The sequence below is a fragment of the Pongo pygmaeus genome, chromosome 10 (genome assembly GCF_028885625.2).
Source record: "Pongo pygmaeus isolate AG05252 chromosome 10, NHGRI_mPonPyg2-v2.0_pri, whole genome shotgun sequence".
Lineage (NCBI taxonomy): Eukaryota > Metazoa > Chordata > Mammalia > Primates > Hominidae > Pongo > Pongo pygmaeus.
Genome location: NC_072383.2, coordinates 60,304,926 through 60,325,844, shown reverse-complemented (window position 1 = coordinate 60,325,844; position 20,919 = coordinate 60,304,926). Strand labels below are relative to the sequence as shown.

The 20,919-nt window shown below is 34.3% G+C and overlaps 1 protein-coding gene across 4 annotated transcripts in view; it reads right to left on the bottom strand.

Annotated features, from left to right (window-relative positions):
* Positions 1–416: 416 nt before the first annotated feature.
* The window catches only part of USP15 (ubiquitin specific peptidase 15), a 144,681-nt gene continuing 124,178 nt past the window's right edge, over positions 417–20,919 (bottom strand). For all 4 annotated transcript variants that reach the window (XM_054444090.2, XM_054444091.2, XM_063646459.1 and 1 more), the window contains 12 exons: positions 20,654–20,878; positions 15,453–15,536; positions 15,268–15,362; positions 14,983–15,174; positions 14,045–14,160; positions 13,595–13,867; positions 13,143–13,213; positions 12,640–12,755; positions 11,823–11,972; positions 8,668–8,771; positions 3,772–3,860; positions 417–866 (listed from right to left, as the gene is read on the bottom strand). In XM_054444090.2, coding sequence (XP_054300065.1) covers positions 684–866; positions 3,772–3,860; positions 8,668–8,771; positions 11,823–11,972; positions 12,640–12,755; positions 13,143–13,213; positions 13,595–13,867; positions 14,045–14,160; positions 14,983–15,174; positions 15,268–15,362; positions 15,453–15,536; positions 20,654–20,878 — 1,698 coding nt within the window. In that variant the 3' untranslated portion in view covers positions 417–683. The remainder of the gene's footprint in view (positions 867–3,771; positions 3,861–8,667; positions 8,772–11,822; positions 11,973–12,639; positions 12,756–13,142; positions 13,214–13,594; positions 13,868–14,044; positions 14,161–14,982; positions 15,175–15,267; positions 15,363–15,452; positions 15,537–20,653; positions 20,879–20,919) is intronic.

Here is a 20,919-nt window from a genome sequence, read left to right as displayed (position 1 = left end):
TGACTTTAGATGGAGTATGAAATCTAGAACCTGTTTCCACAGTGGCAGTAAAATGAATATAATACTCTGGATTTTTAAAGGTACTACAAAGGGAAATAACTTTTCCAAGGTTGTTTCTTGTATCACGATTTGGTTTTTTAATAGGCCCACATTGATTACCGGGATAAATTTGAAAATGTGGTTTTCAAAGAATGCTGCCGCAGTATTTATGCCACATTGATACTGCAGCTAAATATCATAGTAGTATATACGGCAGCCTAATGCACATGAACTAGATTATCCAAAAACTAAGTTCAGCCATAGTTTTCTTGCAGTATTATTAGAGCAAAATAAATGACCAACATCCACAAATTTAACATTTGTCATCAACTCACATCCAAAAAATTAAAGGAAACATAATTAATCAAAACAGCAGCAAACTTAAAAGGGATTTATTTGTGATTTCCTATATATATTTAGCTTGTAAATACAAGACTGTAAATGTATTAAGAGACAATTTCTGTTAAAGATTTCATTGTGTTTCACTTCAAGTACTGCACAAGTTAAAATCTGATAAAGGATTTACATTCGGTTATCTGAAACTCCCCATCTCAGACTTTTGTTTTAATGTGGTGGGTAACTTCATCATTTCCATAGATACCACCAGCAGGAAAGTGTCTCTTTTATGGCTTCTAGGACTTTCATTAGTTAGTGTGCATACAGTTTTCATTTTCTATATCATTGTCATTATCATTGCTATCTTCATCACTTTCTAATGGGATGCCAGTGGCAGCTGAAGCACCTTTAGTTTCTCGGTCAAGAGGAAAAAAGCCAGTTCCACTGAAAGTGTCTTGTCTCTGGTAGAAGAGTACATATGCTGCTTTGGACTGTCAAAACAAAGGATGTTAAAACAGTTATGATTCTCAAAGATCACATTAAATACATTATGAATTTTTAGCTGGTCACCAATTTTGGTGAGAGGGCATAAATCAAATAGAAAAACCATGCATGGTCAAATGGAAGCTACTAAAATTCATTAAATATAAGATGATTTCTAATAAAGAATAGTCATTAGAATTACAAATTTTTATGTGCTTCTAAATTATTTGGACAAAGAAATAAATGCAACTGTATCACAGATTAACCTAGTTACTCTAACGTAAAAATAGAATTCTATGCTTTCTTTCCTATCATCTCTTAAGGAAAAGGTAAATTCCTGCCTTCTAATACTAGTCACTTCATCCCATGTTTGCTGTAGAGTCCAACTTTTCCTACCATCTTAAGGATACTGTTCCATCAATCATCACTGTGTATCTTTAATGAGTTCTTATCCACTGGACTTGTCTCTTTGGCATTAAAAAATACCTAAGGTTTTTCCTATCATAAGTCCCTCTCCATTCTACTTCCCCTTCTAGCTGCCATATACCTCTCTCTTCCTCTTCCTCATAGTCAGGGTGATAAACAGAGTAGTCAATACTCATCATTCACTCTCATGCACACTTCTCAACTCAAAGTAATCCAGCTTTTTCCCAAACCATTCTAGTAAAATGGCTTTCAGTCGGGTCAATAACCTAATAAACAACTGAAATGGGTGACCTTTTCAGTTCTTTTGGTCAATCTCTCAGTAGCATTTAATGCTTTACTATTTCTTTTCTGATCAACAAACAATTTTTTGCTTCTGTGACAACACTACTCAGATCTCCTACTATCTCTTTGGTTTCTTCCCAGACTCTTCTGTGGACTCATTAAATCCTGACCTTTAAACATACTATGTTCTGTCCTCAGCCCACCATTGTCTCAACCTGAATCCTCTCACTAGGTGACTCATTTAAACCTATGGCTTCAACTGCTGCCTGAGGCTGACAACCCAAATGTACAACCTAAATCAGTTCTCACCCCTGAACTCCCGTCTTATGAGTCCAACAACCTAATGGAAATTTCCACACAGCTATCATACAGGCATCTCAAACTTCAACAGCAACTATTCTTCCTATATTCCCAATCTTGGTGAATGGTGAAGTAAAAGTCATCTTAAACTTCTCCTTCTCTGGATCTCTACATCTATTATCCTTATTATATCTTTTATCAAGTTATATTAATTCTGTCCAGTAAATATCTCATAAATCCATTCTCCCCTTGTTTGTATTGTTCTACTATTTTAATTGCTTAAATTATGTGACAGCCTCCTGTATGGCTTTTCTGTTTCTTTACTCAGTGTCTCCAATTTATCTTCTATGATGTTCTCAGAGAAATGTTAAGACACAAACTGAACAATGTTATTCTCTTGTTTAACAATCTAATGGCTTCTCATAGTCTGTAAGAAAATGTCTAAACAACTAGAATGCCACTTTTCTTGATCTAAGCGCTAAATTTATCTCCAAGCTAATTTCTTCCCCATGTCCCTTTAAGAGCTTTTCCTTTGAGTCACATCCAATTATGTGCTGTTCCCTTAAAATGTCACGCTTTGTCATGCCTCCTTGTTTCTGTAGATACCGTTTTCTTTGCTTAGAACACCTTTTGTTTAATTTACTCTTATTTTTACTAGCAGACTCAGGTCAGACAATCATCTTTACCACATGAACTTCCCTGTACTGGTACTGTCCCCTCAAACCCCAAATCTGAGTTGAGACAGAAGTTCCCTTTCTAAGTGGCCATAGTAAGGTATTTAATAGTACTTATCATGCTGTAATTGTTAATTTACTTATCTGTCTTCTTTGGTTTATAAATCAGAGATAGCTATCTTTTAAACTCTGGACTGAGTGACAGCTGTCTTTTTAACTCTGTTTAGAATGGAGTCTTTTGTGTATCTCTCTCTCTCTCTCTATCATATTCAATTTGTTGACTAAATGAAGAATCATCATTGTTAAAATGCATGGCAACCTCAAATTCGTATACTATATATAAACAAGATAACTGTTTATTTGAAGCCAAGATTAGGGCAGTGTTGTTAAAAAGACTGATGGAGGAGGTGGGCAATTTGAGGAGAACAGAATTGATTTTCTTTTGCAGAAAAAAAATTAGGAGTTTAAGTATAAACAAAAAATGTGGTTAATTAAAACAAACAATTTAAAAAATATTTATACTATTCAAGTCTCTTTTTGTCATAGATATAGGGAGAGAAATAACAGTATATATATATATATATATGTATGCATCTGTGTGTACGTGTGTGTGTATACGTATATATATATACTGAGAGAGTCAGCAGTGGATGATACTGAGAGAGTCAGTGGTGGATGATAAACTGATTCATGTGTGAACAGATGGAACTTCCTCATTTTTTTACTATTCAGAAAATATCAAAGTAGTAAGTATGTATTAATCTTTTATAAATCTGTAATTTGTTTTATCTGATTATGTCATTTTGAGTTTAAATAGTTAATTTTCGTAAGGCAGGATATGACTTTAAAGATCACAGGTACGGTAAAGTACTTCAAGGATTTTTTCCTCTTGTTTAAACATTCTGGCTTTAAGTAGTCAATGTCTAGAAAGTTAAGAGCTGAATCTACTTTCCAAAGCAAAACTTAATTATTTTTATTAGAAACTCCATGTTGAAAACTACCAAAAATTTTTTCACCTTGCAATTTATGCTTTTGTTAGTGGGCAAATTTAGAAGACAAATTTCCATTTAAGGGACAATTTGACATTTCTTTAAATAAGAGTTAGTCTCTTTTAGCTACTCAAGCTGCTAGAATATAGACTACAGTGTTCCATGAGCCCCTTTTATTAATTTATATTCACTCCTTAAGACAGTGAATCCCATAGTTCTCAGGAAATATAAGACAAACTTACCACAATTTGGTCTTCAGATGCAGTGGAGACACTACTGTCATCAAAATAGTACCATTTTCCATCATCTTTATTTTTTGCAAAAGCAGTATCTAATGAAAAAAATATAATCACTGTGACAAAAATGATCTTGGTTTTCTGGGGACTCCTCAAAACTCTATAATCATCTATATGAGGAATATCTATTAAAACTGCCTGTAATCATCTATGAGGCTTATTTATTACACATTCAATTGATTCAAATGATTTATAATTTCCACAATTAGATGCCAAAAATAATTTTCATGTAAGTTGAAACATTCTTTTATCATCTCAGGAAAAAACAGATTATTTTTAAATTCACAGAATAACACTAATGATAATAAATGGTAATTAACATTCGTGTAGTGCTACTGTGTACCAGGCATAGTGTTATGCACTTTACATGTATTGTCTCATAAAGAAGGTATTATCATTATTATTATTCTCCCCACCTGAGAGATGGGAAATTAAGGCATCAAAAGAAGGATAATTTCCTCAAGGTAGTATACTGTTAGCTAGCAGTTAGGATTTAAACCTAGGTCTGTTTCTGACTTCGTAGTTTGAAATTTCAACTTATTATTCAATTATTCAATTTTCCATGACAATTTCTTTTCTGATACCTCTACTCATTATGCTATAGTGGTTTTTTTTTTTTTTTTTTTTTTTTAAACACCAGAATCTCTGTCAGTCTTTAACAAAAGTGTAGTCGGTCCTGTGCATACATGGGTTCTGCATCCCTGAACCCAACCAACCACAGATCAAACATATTTGAGGAAATAAAAAAAATTCCACAAAGTCCTGAAGAGTAAAACTTAAATTTGCCACGTGCTGAGTACTATGTTCAATTCATGTGAATGAAGTGACGTGCAGGCATTGTATTAGGTATTATACATAATCTACACATACAAGTATATGAGAGGATGTGGGTAGGTTATATGCAAATACTACAATATTTTACATAAGGAACTTGAACATCAGTGGTATCCACTGATACAAAGGGATGACTGTACACAGCAAGAAAAAGGCAAAAAGTGATTAATTAATCCACATAATTTTTAAAGATCTGCTTTAAGTTAAAAAAATGCCCCTTTCCCCATCCCATGCCTTGTATAAACTACTCAATAACTGAAGAAATAAAGTTGCACAATGTTTCCAAAATAATTATATGTGGTCATTGCTTCTAAAAAGTGACACTTTGTAGGGTACGGCTTCTAAATAATTCTTCCCATCCTAAAGTAAATATTATTATTCTTCCCATTCGTATATAAATAAGAAATTGAGGTATTATCCTTAATATGGCTGAAATCAAAGGGCAATATTCTCTTTCTATTGAGTTACCTGTTTGGATGATGTTCAGAGGGAATGACAATACTTTGAAAGTAAGGTAAGCATTATCTTTGGTGAACCTCCATTGCCGGTCAGAAGATAATTCAAAAGACAAGCCAATCAACCAACCAGCCAACCAATCAACTAATCACAATAAAATAATGGTTTAAACTCTAAGTTGTTTGGTTAACAATTTTACTGAGTAACTACCATGTGGAAGAAATGTTTCATATTCTATCTGTTGTTGGTTCCCTCTCCTCAAAAATCAACCACGGAGAGAAACCGTAGAAGCAGACGGAAGTTAGAGTCAAAGGAACTAACAAGAAAAAAATTGAGAACCCTGTTCTCAATATATGAACTCAAGAATATTTCTGTGTGCATGCAAGATGGCTGAAGAATGCGACAGAATAGATGGAGGCAGAAATGAGAAAACAATCTAGAAGAAAGTTTTTAAATTTCATGCTTCAGTTTTTGTCACAGAAATCAGCAATACTCAGGCTACCTGAATCAGAGTCTTATTGCTGTTTAAAAGTCCTGTTGGGCTAACAAAATATTTGACAACTAATATGACTGTACCCCATGAACTCTGGTTAAAAATCAGCCTTGGTGAGGAGTGGAAGGAAATAGCCACGGAATGAACAGCTTCCTTTGAGCACACTTTTCCCTATTTTCTCTCCTTCCAGCTACACAGGACCTCTGCTAAGCTGCTGGAGTGCATGCTGTATTGTTTCTTGACCTGTATCCTTTCTTAAATCTAAGTAAACATGGTGCTGGGTCAATCCTTTTGTGTGCTGTGAGTTTGTCGATCTCAACCCAAGACCAGTGCAGAGTAGACGCTGCACTTAGATCTGTGTGATCTATAAGAGACACATTCAACAAAAAGGCACAGGGTTTGTAAATCAAATGATATCAAAAAGAAAGCTAGACTTGTAATACCTAAGAAAAAAGGGGCAAAGAATGTCAAATCCTGGTGTTAAAAGGAACAGAGAAAGAAGAGCTACCCATTATGAACATAAGTATAATTATGCAAAATATTCATAACAACTAATAAAACTGTTGGGAGAAGCAGGTCAATCAACACTTTAGTAGGAGTCCTGATAAATTCCTCTCAGGAATAAAATGAACATAAAAAATAACCAGGGATAGTAATGGTTTGAATACAGTTGATAAGCTTAAATTATCAGAGATATAAAGAACTCTATATCTAAATGGGGAATGTATATTTTTTTCCAAGCATACACACATTTAAGGAACTGACCATGTATTAAGACATGTTAGAACTTTCAGACTCCTAAAGATTAATATAGACAATGCTCTCAACTGCTATGTAATCAAGGTAAGAATGAAGCGACAAAACTCTCTACATTTGAAAACTAAGCATATGATTAAATGACATTGTGCTAATTAGGAAATAATAAAGGAAATTAAAACATACATACAACTGAAAGATAATGAAAATCTGAAGTACAGCTAAAGCAGTACTTAGCAGAAATTTATAGCCTTTTAATTACAGCCTTCAATATAGGAGAAACAATGAAAAGCAAAAAGCTAAGCATTCAATTCAAGAAGTTGTAAGAAGAGTAACATAGAAACCCAAAGTAACAAGAGGAACCATACAATGAAGGGAAGGGAAGAAATCAATTAGATAGAATAAATACCTACAAGCCAGGTGTCGTGGCGTGCACCTGTAGTCCCAGCTACTCAGGAGGCTGAGGTAGGAGGATCACTTGAGCCCAGGAGTTCAAGACCAGCCTGGGCACCATGGTGAAACCCCACTGCTACTAAAAATACAAAAAAATTAGCTGGGTGTGGTGGCATGTGCCTGTAGTCCAGCTATTCGGGAGGCAAAGGTGGTAGGATCGCTTGAACCCAGGAGGTGGAGGTTGCAGTGAGCCAAGATCATGTGACTGCACTCCAGCCTGGTGACAGAGAGAGAGCCAGTCTCAAAAAAAATGTGTAGATAAAATAAAATATAATAATAATAAAAACTATAAATACATACAATAACAAAAATAAAAATTTAATAAGATGAAAAGTAATTCTTTGAAAAGACTAACAAGATAGAAATCTGGGAAGACTGATACTTTTTTTTTTTTTGAGACAGAGTCTTGCTCTGTTGCCAGGCTGGAGTGCAGTGGTGTGACCTCGGCTCTCTGCAACCTCTGGCTCCCTGGTTCAAGCGATTCTCCTACCTCAGCCTCCCGAGTAGCTGGGATTACAGGCACATGCCACCACACCCGACTAATTTTTGTATTTTTAGTAGAGACAGGGTTTCACCATGTTGGCCAGGATGGTCTTGATCTCCTGGCCTCATGATTCACCCGCCTCCACTTCCCAAAGTGTTGGGATCACAGGCATGAGCCACTGTGCCTGGCCAGGAAGATTGATTTAAAAAAAGAAGAGAAAAAGAATGAAAAAAGGACAAAAATAGTGTAATATAAGCATTATAAACAACAATTCTTAAATAAATTGAAAAACCTAAATGAAATGGATACATTTTTAGAAACAGAGAGAACATCAAAATATACACAAAAGGGAAAAGAAAACTGAATAGACCAATATGTATGACATAAATAAAAACAATTATGGCTGTAAAGCCTAGATGGCTTTACAGGTTAATTCTACTAGACTTTGATGAACAGTTAATTCCTATATTGTACTAGATGTTCCAAAAACCAGAAAAAGGATAAAGCATCTCAGCTTGTTTTATGACTCTAATCTTTATTCCAAACTAAGATAATGAAAATATAAAAAACTTACAAAACCATTTCACTTATGAATGAAATTGTAACAACCCTAAATAAATTTGACTGAATCCAACTGTGTGTCAAAAAATATATCATAATAAGTAGGATATATCCAAGGAATGTAAATACTGTTCAACAGAAAAATCAACTGCTTGTAGAGTGTCGAGTGTTAGAGCCATCCTGGGGGGTGGGGGGCAATCTGGCAACACTTACTTAAACTCAGCAATCTCACTTTTGGGTATGCAGCTCAAATAAATTCTTACATACGATACCATAAACAATGGTTTATCAGTATTACAGTGGTAGAAAGTGAAAGGGAATTTAGATGTCCACCATGAGGTAAGTGGAGACATAAAATATGGTAGATGTAAATCATGAGCAGTGAGAAACAACTGACTAAATGGACACAAAGTAACACAGATAAGTCTTAATAAGCGTCGAGACCTAGTGAGATCTATAGCACAGTACCAATTATATAAATGAATAAATATTAATGATTTACAAGAGTATATGCATCAAACATGTTAGAAAGCAAAGGGGAAGGAGAATGTGGAGGGAAATGCACTCTAAATGGGACAACATTCCCTCCTAGGCCTTGAACTGAGGAGTATGATGAACTCAATTCTCTATACCCTAGGTGAAAAAAAAAGGTTCAAAAGCTGACTCATTCATTAATCAATACTGAACTACTATATCCAAGACACATCTGATATTTTATCCTTAAGAAGTAATAAATATCTTAAAGAAAAAGTCTGGAGTTCTTCTAACACCATGATTTGGGTAAAAAGGCAAACTGTCAACTTACAGTGTCCTCCTCCCATCCCTCCATAGTGGTTGGAAACAGCAATCAGATTATAGCGGCAAGGACCTGCATTTGGATTAATTAAGAATTCCGACATATCCAAGTCACTGTTTAAAAAAGAAACCAAGTTAATTTTTATGTTGTCCCTAAATGCAATGAATTCTATTCCCTTCTGCCATTGTTGTTTGGCATATATATATATCTCACTAAAGAAATTATCATGAGTCAAATAACTTACAAAACAAATCATACATGTACCTCTGAGATATTAATGTTTTGGCAAACATTTGTTTATGGGCTGAAAATTTTAAAATGCTTCATTGAGTACACTGAAGAGATATCTGCACTCCCCATGTTTGTTGCAGCAATGTTCACAACAGCTAAGATTTGGAAACAACCAAATCTTGTTGATTTGATGAAACTATATGTTGCAATGTTGATGGAACTAAGTGTCTATCAACAGATAAATGGCTAAAGAAAATCTGGTACATATACACAATGAAGTACTATTCAGCTATAAAAAAGAATGAGATCCTGCCATTTCCAACAACATGGATGGAACTGGAGATTATGTTAAACCAAATAAGCCAGGCACAGAAAGACAAACATCCCATGTTCTCATTTGTGGGATCTAAAAATAAAAACAATTGAGCTCATGGACAGAGTAGAAGGATGATTACTAGAGGATGACAAGTGTGGTGGGAAGGTAGGGGAGAGGTCAGGTGGGACCGTTAATGGGTTAAAAAAAATGAATAAAACATACTATTTGATCACACAACAGGGTGACTATAGTCAATAATAACTTAATTATACATTTTAAAATAACTAAGAGTGTGACTGGATTATAACACAAACGATAAACGCTTGAGAGGATGGATACCCCATTCTCCATAATGTGACTATTTCACACTCCATCAGAACATCTCATGTACCCTACAAATATATACACCTACTATGTATCCACAAAAATTAAAAAAAAAAATAAAATAAAAATGTAGAATGTTGTCATTCAGATAAACATTTTTATGCTAACACATTTAACTCTCAGTATACCAGGAAAAACAGTCATCGCTATTGACCATCTGGGTCCAGTAGATCTTTATTTTACAGTCAATTTTAGAAAGTAATTTATGGGCAAGGTCGGAGATTAAAAAAAAAAAGAGGAAGTGATTTATATGAAGAAAAATACAGGAACAGTGAAAACTTTCTTAGAAGTTTTAAAAAATATTAATATATCAAACCTTAATTTTTATTCTACATTTGCTGTCTTTGATGACCTATATACCCGAAATGGGCAACATCCTTTGAATGTAACTGACTAATCAAAATCTATCATTCAAGAACCTGGAAGATGACTATCTTGTAAACAGCTTATTATTATTTCTGGTTGTTCTTCTTGTATTTGCATCATTAAAAAGCAATAATGATTCTAAATTTTAAATACATCTCTGATAGATTCTAGTTTGTCATTACTTCTGATTCCTTTTTTTTTTTTGAGAGGGAGTCTCGCTCTGTCGCCAGGCAGCCTAGAGTGCAGTGGCACGATCTAAGCTCACTGAAATCTCTGCCTCCTGGGTTCAAGCGATTCCCCTGCCTCAGCCTCCCGAGTAGCTGGGACTACAGGAGTGCACAACTACACCTGGCTAATTTTTTTGAATTTTGGTAGAGATGGGGTTTCACCATGTTGGCTAGGATGGTCTAGATCTCCTGACCTTGTGATCCACCCACCTCGGCCTCCCAAAGTGCTGGGATTACAGGCGTGAGCCACTGTGCCCAGCCCTGATTCTTTTTCTTATACTTACATTGCCAAATGCTAATATTCTTGAAAACTTATAGCTCACTATTTTGTTAAAGAGAAAATGACCTTTTTTTCACTCAATAATTACAAATAATTTTCAATTTTCAATTTATAACCACCAATTAGAACGAGTAATCCAGTGAATATTTTGTTTTATGTAATCTATTTCCTTCTAGTTACCTTTGTAGATACACCTGCTTTTAGCAATTGTCTACTTACTAACTGTATCAAGTACATTTTGGTGCACAAATATCACAGAATATGAAATAATACCACTGAAAGTTCTTTTTGCAAAATGGGATAGTACCAAGTACTTGTACAAAATATTGTGTGATGAAGTCCTTCTGCTGAATGACTAAGTGACGGGGAATACAATGTTCCCTTTTTGTCATTCTGAATTCTCAACTGTTAAAAGCAGGGAAAGAAAAAAGGAGAGATAAAGTATGAAGATGTATACAGACTTCTTTGTATCCTTTTACAGACAAGATCAGGGTACGTTCAAGGTGGTATGGCCATAGATATATCTTTTTACAAATATGATGTCATACAATGGCAACAGGAAAACTGAACATAATGCAATAGGGATGATTTATTTCACTACTCTGTTATCCTTCTAAGCAATTCCACTATTCTGTTTTATTTTAGTCTTTTTGAAAACAGCATATTTAGGGCTGGGCACAGTGGCTCATGCCTGTAATCCCAGCACTTTGGGAGGCCAAGGCGGGTGGATCACTTGAGGTCAGGAATTTGAGACCAGCCTGGTCAATATGGTGAAACCTCGTCTGTACTAAAAATACAAAAACTAGCTGGGCATGATGGCGGGTGGCTATAATCCCAGCTACTTGGGAGGCTGAGGCAGGAGAATCGCTTGAATCCAGGAGGTGGAGGTTGCAGTGAGCTGAGATTGCGCCATTGCACTCCAGCCTGGGCAACAGAGTGAGACTCTGTCTCAAAAAACAAACAAACAAACAAAACACCAAAAAAACCCAACATATTTAGGAGTAAGTGATAAGTAATGATGAAGTAATTCCTAGGATAAACAAAATCACTAAGTACCATAAAGTATCTTAGATTTATAAATGAGACCAATTAACCCATAGGTAATATAACACAGAAGGATTTTTATTGTTTTTATTTTTTTAAAGTATATTTTCTCTTTGGTCTTTGGAAAATCTATAAGAAAAAATAAAAATTTTGAAACACCGATCCTTATAAATTGTTAGAACTACTCAAAAACAAACTTGAAAGCTGAAATTGGGTCCAATGGCACCTGATGTTTACTAAAGGATAATAACAAAAAGCATCAAATAAGTTTGAAAGAAGAGTTGCCCAATGCTTATAAAGTACAATTAAAGCTTACTTGATAGGAAAATCAACTAAGGTATCCAACTTGTCTCTCATGTATCGACTGTAAGAAAATCGCTTGAGATGTACTACAAGTACTGGAGGCAGGGACCATAAATCCAATTTCTTTGTGGCTTGCTGATGTTCTTTACAATTCGGACAATACCTAAGAATAAACAGAAGTATTTAAAGCTTGACAGAGGTACAAACAACCCCCATTAATGAAAATAATAGACAAAAAAGGTTTGGAAAGTTCTACATTTATTCAGTGGGCAATTATAGTATGCCTAATATGTACCAGGTTGAAAGCAACTCTTATTATTTTTATTTTCAACACATTTTCCAAATAGGTTAAACCATTACAAATTAATATGCAAATAAATATTTAAAGACATAATGAGGGCTGGATTATTTCTCTTTTAGTATGCAAATAAGACATAGGTCACAAATCTGTGCTGGAAGACAGGTATTAGAAAATCTCAAATCTGGGCTCTAATGGAATAACACCACAAAATATATCACTACACTTTTCCTAAAAAGCTTCTCTCAAAATGATTACATAGTTAAAATTTCTTGGAAAAAAAGTAACTAAAATGAATTAATAGTATAATGGCTATTATGAAAAACACAGTAATAAAATTAAGGCAACGCTGTAATTGTATTTTTTTAAGACATTCCCATCCCTCTTAATAGGCTACAACTTATATAAAGAATCCTTTACTATTTAAAACATCAAAGAGAATTTAGTAATTACTTTTTCAACTTGATGTGGCACATATCTCAGAATAAATCCTTAAAGAAAACAAAAACAACTATTTAATTTTGTCTCTTACCAGGGATCTTCAGCACCTAGCTTTTCTTTTGTTGTAAAAAGTTCAATGCAATCTTTTAATTTCACAAAGGGTTTTTTAGGAGGTTTATACTCCACACTTTCATGTTTTTCAAAGTCCTAAAGAGAAGTATTTCTTGAGTTAAGAGAACAAATGAAACAAAACTCATTTTAGTGATACCATCTTACTATGAATAATAATGAAAACTCCTAAACTTTCTCAAAAGAATCATAAAGCTTATTTCAGTTGAGATTTATATCATACTTCTAAATAACTCCAGTACACTCCTATATGGATGACCAAAACATGTTCAAAATAAACTCTGAACCTTTAAAAAAAAACGTATTTTTGCAAAGACTATTTTTTCTAGTTCATGACCAATTTTTTACTGGCAAAATAAACATATTTGGTGGGAGCAAAGAATGTAACACAACAGTATGATTATCTCCGGTAATCGCATAAAGTAAATCAAGGAAAGGTAAATAAGTGAGTGAGTGATGACTTACCTCAGCAGCATTTTCATCAAAATATCTTTTTTTCAAATCAGGATCCCAATCCAAAGCAAGAAAAGATCTTTCTAAGGTGGAAAACATATTTTTTCTTTAAAATTTAATATGTCTTAGTATTAAAGTATATTTTAATGTTAGGATATACACCAGAATAAATAAACAGCAATCTTTTCTACTTGTACTGGTGATTAGGGCAAACAGCAGTTTCCAAGCCATTGAAATAATTTAAGAGTTTAAAAAAAGAAAATTTAAGCATGAGTTCAATCTCCATTTATGAAACACAAACACACATTTTAGTCTACTTAGATATTAAGTCCTTTCATGTAAAATTTGAGATAGAAAAGTAAATGGTATATTTCTTGACAGGGCTGAATTTCATGGTTTTCACCTAAAAAAAAATAACATGCTCTGCTTGTTTAATGTTCAAGCCATTTTTCACAAATACTTACCATCTAGCCTAAGCTGCCTATCATCAAATCTTATATGCCTGGTATCATCTTTGATGTAGTTGATATCAGTATTGCCTAAGTTGTTGAACTGGAATGTAAACAATCGTTTTTTGTGTCCCGTGAGTTGACCTTTGCAAGTGTCCTCAGTACATAATCCATTTTCAGAATCATTATCTCCTCCAACTGAATCTTCAGACTGACTGTTTTCATTCTCTGAGGGAAGTTCTTGATCCTGGCTGGATTCATCATCTGGCTCATCTGTTTCCATTTCACCTAATTTTAGATATTAGACAGCTTTAAATAAACCCAATGTTATATTTTTAAATTATTAATATTATTAATCCTAGGTTTCCAGGTATTTTTTAGTTCTTTAATTCCCATTTTCTTAACTTTTTCTCTGAAGCAATTATTTAAGTGAAACATTTGTACAATTTAAGAGAAAAGTCTTACTTGGTGAGCCTTCTTCATGTATGCCATTTGGGCCATTCCCATTAATATTTTGGTCCTTACAGCAGTGTAGGGATCCTTCAGTTTCTTCAGTTTCAGTAGATATTTTGACATATCGGCTTAAGTAAAATCAAGAATCAAACAAATTCAGTACTACAAAGATAAAAACTTTTAAAAAGTTTTCCTTCTATCAGTAAAACAAACTTTTTAATGCAGTAACAGTGGTCACTTAGTAGATTCAAAGATAAATTCAAACTTATAGTATCATAAGTATAACTGACTAGTAATTTGTTTTGCTCCTCTTTATAAAAATAATTAATATGTTCCTTTTTAGGTTAAATGTTTGTTGCAAATAATTTCTCAACTTATCCTCATTTAGATGGTATATATTGTTGTTAAAAACACTTATATTTGTATAATGTGATCTTTATATATGGGTTATGAAACTATAATAATTAGATATGCAAGAAAGAATACTAAATATATCAGCTTTCAAGGTAAAAGGGATCAAATGACATTCTTGATAACTTTATAATTCAAATCAAGGGATTTAGGAAGGCAAAAAATACGCTGCCTTACAATACTATTAATCATGAACTGGTAATGTATATAAAGAAATGAAGCATTTGACATTTGTTATGACTTCACAGAACAAACATGTAACACATAATTATTATAACATAAATTCCTATGTCCTTTTAACTGTAAACTTTTGGTCTAAAACTGCTACAGACTTCATGCTTCCTGGGTTTGAAATTACCTCCATAATATGTTTTACGTGAACAAGAAAGTGGATTAGGACTATAATCTGACTATGAACAAAACTGAGATAATACAGACTTGAATAATTATATTCCGATAGTACCTTGTTTATTTTTATTAGCTATTTTATATTTTATTCCCATATTTATTTTGTCAATGTAGAATTGTCTGGCACTTACCACATTCTCAAGAGCAGGAGATTATAAAGTTTGTCTTCAGTATTGTTTCGTGGTACAGCCATAAGAAAAGGCTGACCAAAAAGTGAAGAACCAGTATGGTGGGTATAACTCGAGTGTCTGAATTTTTCTCTTAGGCAAACAGGAATAATCACGTGCTCTGTATCTTCTGTCCTATTGATGTTAATTTCAAACCTACAAGGACAAAACTGACCATAAACTCTCAAAATTTTATGTTACTTCTTTTTTTTTTCAAGTAATATTTTGTACAATGAGTTTTATACTTACACATAAATATCATCCCGTTCCATAATACTACTAAGGTTTTCATCCATAGCGAATATTCTGTGAAATCTATGATTGTATATATCAGTAACTATCATCTAAAAGGAAAAGAATTTCTATTAAGCTGGTTTTACAACACTGAGAAACTAAATACCAACTTATATACTTCAACCCCAGAAACATCTTACCTTATCTGCAGGTATTCCTGACAAAGCAGACAATGCTGTACAAAGATCTAATATGTTTCCAATTTTGGGGACAACCACTTTGTACTAAAAAACAAAAAAATTGTAATAAATTTATTATTTTGGAAAAAAAATTCAGTAAATGAGAGTGACCTCATGGTTGCTATCTCACATTCTTTTGGCATTTGGCTTAGTGTTTGTCTCCAATCTTGCCACCATCCTGGGTCCTGTGTGACAATGCCCACATGGATAATTTGTCCTAGTCTTATCATTCCTTGGCTCCTCAGTTCAAAGACACTTGCATTAATTCAATCTCAGTCAACTTATTAGATCCTGTCATCACTTGAAACTGCTCCCACTTTTGCTGTCTTTTTTTGTTTGTTTTTTAGAGACAGGCTCTCACTCTGTTGCCCAGGCTGGAGTGCAGTGGCATGATCTTGGCTCACCGCAGCCTCAACCTCCCGGGCTCAAGCCATCTTCCCAATTCAGCCTCTTGCGTAGCTAGGACTACACGCGTGTGCCACCATGACTGGCTAGTTTCTATTTTTTAGAGACAAGGTCTCATTATGTTGCCCAGAATGGTCTCAAAATCCTGAATTCAAGTGACCTTCTGCCTCAGGCTCCCAAAATGCTGGGATTACAGGAGTGAGCCACTGCACCCGGCCCCACTTTTACTATCTTAAACTCAGGTTACTGTCTAACCACTACTTCTTACTTCTCCTGGAAATTCATTCTTATCTCTTCTTGGCTTGCACAGAGATTTCTATTCCTTTTAACTCTTGTATTCTCCCAGTTTACCAGCTCCCTACTTACTGTCTTCTAGCCCTTCCATCCAGGCCCTACATGCTTTATCACAAACCTTTAATGTCTTTGTTACCCAATTCTATTCATTCCACTCTTGCTAAACTTTCTCAGAGCTGTTCATATGTGCTGAAGAAAATTTCCCAATTTTAGAGGCTGGTGTGCTACAAATTCACAGTGCCCAATATCAACTGATCCTTTGACAGTACCCAGAAATAATTCTGCATATCACACATCTGGTTATTCTCTCATTTATCTCAATGACTATTTAAAATCTTCATCGGGCTGGGCCCAGTGGCTCACGCCTGTAATCCCAACACTTTGGGAGGCCAAGGCAGGTGAATCGCTTAAGCCCAAAAGTTCGAGGCCAGCCTGGACAACATGGCAAAACCCCATTGCTACAAAAATACAAAAAATTAGCTGGGCTCGGAGGCGCACACCTGTAATCCCAGCTACTTGGGAGTCTGAGGTGGGAGAATCCCTTGAGCCCAGGAGGCAGAGGTTGCAGTGAGCTGAGATCACACCCTAATGCACTCCAACTTGGGTGACAGAGCAAGACCCTGTCTCATTAGAAAAAAAAAAAAAAAAAAAAAAAAAAAATCTTCACCATTCTTTAGGCTTCCTATTTCACTACTGCTCCCTTAATATCAGCAGAATACCTATTTCATCTCAAAAACAGAAGCTACTGGGTGGGAAAATCTCCAACTTCCTGTTCTCCTACTAACTTCTTTGAATCCATATAGGTACTTTTCTGTCTCTTGCAACACATGGAAAGAAAGGTGTCTCTCTTCTTATTCAAGGCTAACCTTAGCATCTATGCTCTAAATCCCATACTTTTCTGCTTTCTCTGGGACCTAAACCAAGCAATTATTCTTTCTTCCATTTAATCTTGACTCTTGCATAAGCATTGGAATATAAAGTCTCTCAAAAAACAAGGGTACCTCATTGCTTTCCCTCTAATTATCTCCCCTTCTCCTCTATTTTATAAATAACTTTATTAATTATATCTATATTATCATAACTTCCTTATCTCCCATTTACTTCTCAGCCCTCTTGCTGGCTTGTCTTCACCTCTTTATTTAACTTGTTTCCAAGGTTGCCAATACTGTTGTACAACTTATCAGTCTTTATTTTATTGGCCTCTTTGTAATGACTGCTGACCACTTTCTCCTTAAAAAATTCCCTTTCCTTATAACACGACTACTTTTTAATTCTTTTCTATTGCTGTGATCATATTCTCCTTTTGAAGTTCTCCTATAGTGTTCTTTAGAGTGTTGTCTTTAGCCTTCTTCTCAATTTTATATGCTCTCCTTGGAAGAGGCAACAGTATCTCCTGATTTGCTTTGGCCAGTCCTGGATTAGCCTGCTATCCTGGTATAATTATTAATGATAGTCCCTTCTATTTTCAAGAGTTCTTGTTTAGATGATAAATCACGGGGTCACCTTAGCCTTCAGTAATCTCATCCTTCTAAAACACTATCATTTTCATAGAGCTGATTGTCCAATTTATATCTAAAGCAATCTCTCTCCTTTGGTCTAGATACACAAATTCAATGCTTTCTGGATATCTCTACCTAAGTGTTCCTCATGCATCTGTAAGTCAGCATGTCCAATGCTAAACACAGGTTTGGGTCATGTTAAGCCACCATGTTCAATACTAAAATGGATTCCTTCTTCAACTTGTTCTTCCTATATATTCCACTAAAACAGCACTGCTGTCTCCTCTTTTCCTGTCAAGTAAACTTGGCACCATCTTTGAATATACTTACACATTTTCATTTCCTACATTCAACTGGTTCTTCAAACTGCCACCCTGACAGAGTTGAAGCATTTGTCATTTGTCTGTCGTCTGATCACTAAAAGCTTCTTACCTGGTCTTAGTACTAAGCCTTTTCTAACTGATCTCTGTGCTAGCCAGAATCATCTTTCTGAAACATAATTGTGGCCATATAATATCTATACTTAATAGTCTGTAATGGCTTCCCTAGTTTTTAGGATGAAGTTCAAACTTCCTATACTGGCATCAAAGTTCTTTGTGATCTAGCTCCTGCTTGCCATATTAACTACTGTAGATTACAGAAGTGGGCCATGTCCTCTTCTCCCGTAAGTTCTTTGTACATGCCATCATCTTGGCCTATAATGCTTTTATTTCTAGTTTTCACCTGCTTATAACCTAATTGTCCTTCAGAACTCATCACAGGCCTCATAACCAGTTTGGGTAGGTTACTTTGTGTTCTCTTGCAGCACCCTGTCAGAGCAATTTTCACACTGTATGACAAGCTTCTTGAAGAACAAGGACAGAAACACCATTATATTTCTAGCACCTTGCACAGCATGAGAGCCTAAGATATAGTACATATTCAATATTTTTCCTAATAAGCTTCCATGACCTAAATCAACTTCAATGATGGGAAAACTCAACAAACAGGCAAACTCAGCTAATTTCACTTTTCTTAAGAGCTGGTCAAAGCATAGTGTTAATCAAATAAGGTGATCATTTTGTATTTGAGTTGTTACTGCCTCTAAATGGAAAAAAGAAAAACAAACACAAAACACAAAAACAAACGAATTTCTCTGTGCTAACCATGGCTCTAACCTCCGCAAATTTATATTATTGGTCACCAAATGAAAAAAGTGATAAGTCAATGAAATTCACATTGCTGGAAAAATAATTTAGAGCCTAATTTATGGAAGAGCACTTATCATATACCTTATGGACTAATGTGCAATTTGCCACTATTGATATAGATTACCTTATATTATTGGCATGGGAGAATATTATCTCTAACAAATGTGCTGTAGAGAAATAAAACATCTACATTTATTTTTTGTTGCAGTAAATTTATACTCATTATTCTAAGCTCTCTTGCTCCATTACACTCATTGGTGTATATCTGCAAAGTTACAAACTAGAGAGGTAAGGATGTGGTTTGGCACTGTTATAGTTTCTCACCATTGAAAAGAATGTTGACAATCTTGTACTTATAAACGAGTGAATAAGTGAATATCTAAAGGATATAACTTTAAAAATGTGAACACATATTCCCCAGGCCAAAAGTAAAAGCAGGTCTTTATTGGCTCTGCTCACAGATAAGGGATAGTACCTAGCACTCCCCAATGAAATACTGATATGAGGGCATTGTGTTCAATGAGTTCATAAAGAAAACATAAAGCAGCAGAAAAACAAATCGCTTAAATTTGCATAACTGAGTACATACCTACTATCTACTAGACTTTAATTAATTTGAATAAAAGGACTGTGTTTTTATGAACACTACATATACCCTGTCTTTGCTGACAGTAAACCCAAATACTTCCCTGAATGGTAAGCTCATAATTTTGTTCAAAGTATAGCTTTCATATAGACATCGTGACTATTACGCACTAACAGAGTTATTTGGCTAAAAATTTACAGAAAACAATCTTCTAAAGCAGGAATCATATCTGTTTTGTTTAGCGAAAGAGCTTTATACTTAGCAGGTGCATAGTTAAGTATCTTGATGAATAAAATTTTTGAATACTTCTTGTGCATTAATATCTACCAGCCACAAAAGTTGGAAATACAAAGGTTTACAAGGTCTCTGTCTTCAAAGACCTGTAGTCTAGGGAGAAAAGATAAAAGTAAGCCAAAAGTTATAATAAAATTAGTTAAGTGTTAGAATTTAGGGAAAGAGAGGTAGAAAAAGAAGAAGTTACTTTCACTGGGATGGGTCAAGTGTCAGAAGAGGATTAACTGATTAATAAATAAGGGAGAAAAGACAGTGCTTTACCCACAAAATATAAATAATCCAATTATAACACTAGGTAATGGAATCAGGCAGACAATTTGACAGTAAGACTTATCACAGGACTTTTGCACAGAATAGGCAATATGTGATACTTCAAAGTATTAGAAATTAGAGAACATCACTGAATGAAATATTTTTAGTCTAACTAAACTTCCACTTTCTTTTAAGTTCCTAAAATGCCTAAAAATTACAGGTATTTAAATACAGTACTATCACACTATGAATTAAAAGTATTAGCTTTACTTCCAATAGCCACTAGTAAAAAAAATTACAATTAACACTAAAGAAAGGTGAAGTTTAAAAAAATTAAAAATATTATGTTAATCTTCATAAGCTAATATTCACCCCAATATTATAAAAATTAACCTCTATAAAAAGCCTTTTGAGTTTTATAAGACACACGTTGCTCTTTCAAGACTGTAAAAAGTTACACTGATTTCCAAAGTATTCAGCTTATAAAATCTCTTATATAAATAAACATTATTCATTGGGCTTGATAACTCAATACTTAATTTTTATAATAAGGACTCAACACTAATTTTTTATAAAAACAACAAATGCAAAAAAAAAAAAACCAAAAAACCAAAAAACAAAACAAAAAAAACCATGATTTACCTGCATAGGTTTGGTAAGCGGATCCATTCTAACTAAGTAAACTTCCAAGGTGCGTTCTTTTTTCATGGGCAATGGAAGTGTCAAGTAACAAAAAGGATCAAATGTTACTGAAATCTTAGCACACTCAGGACAAACTAAAGTTGATTTGAAAAGGCCATGAAATATATCTACTATGATAGAATCATTTCGTTTTAAATGGTTTTCCCAGGCTTCTTCGGCAACCACCTACAAGGATGATAGACACAAATTAGAAAGAGGTATCACAA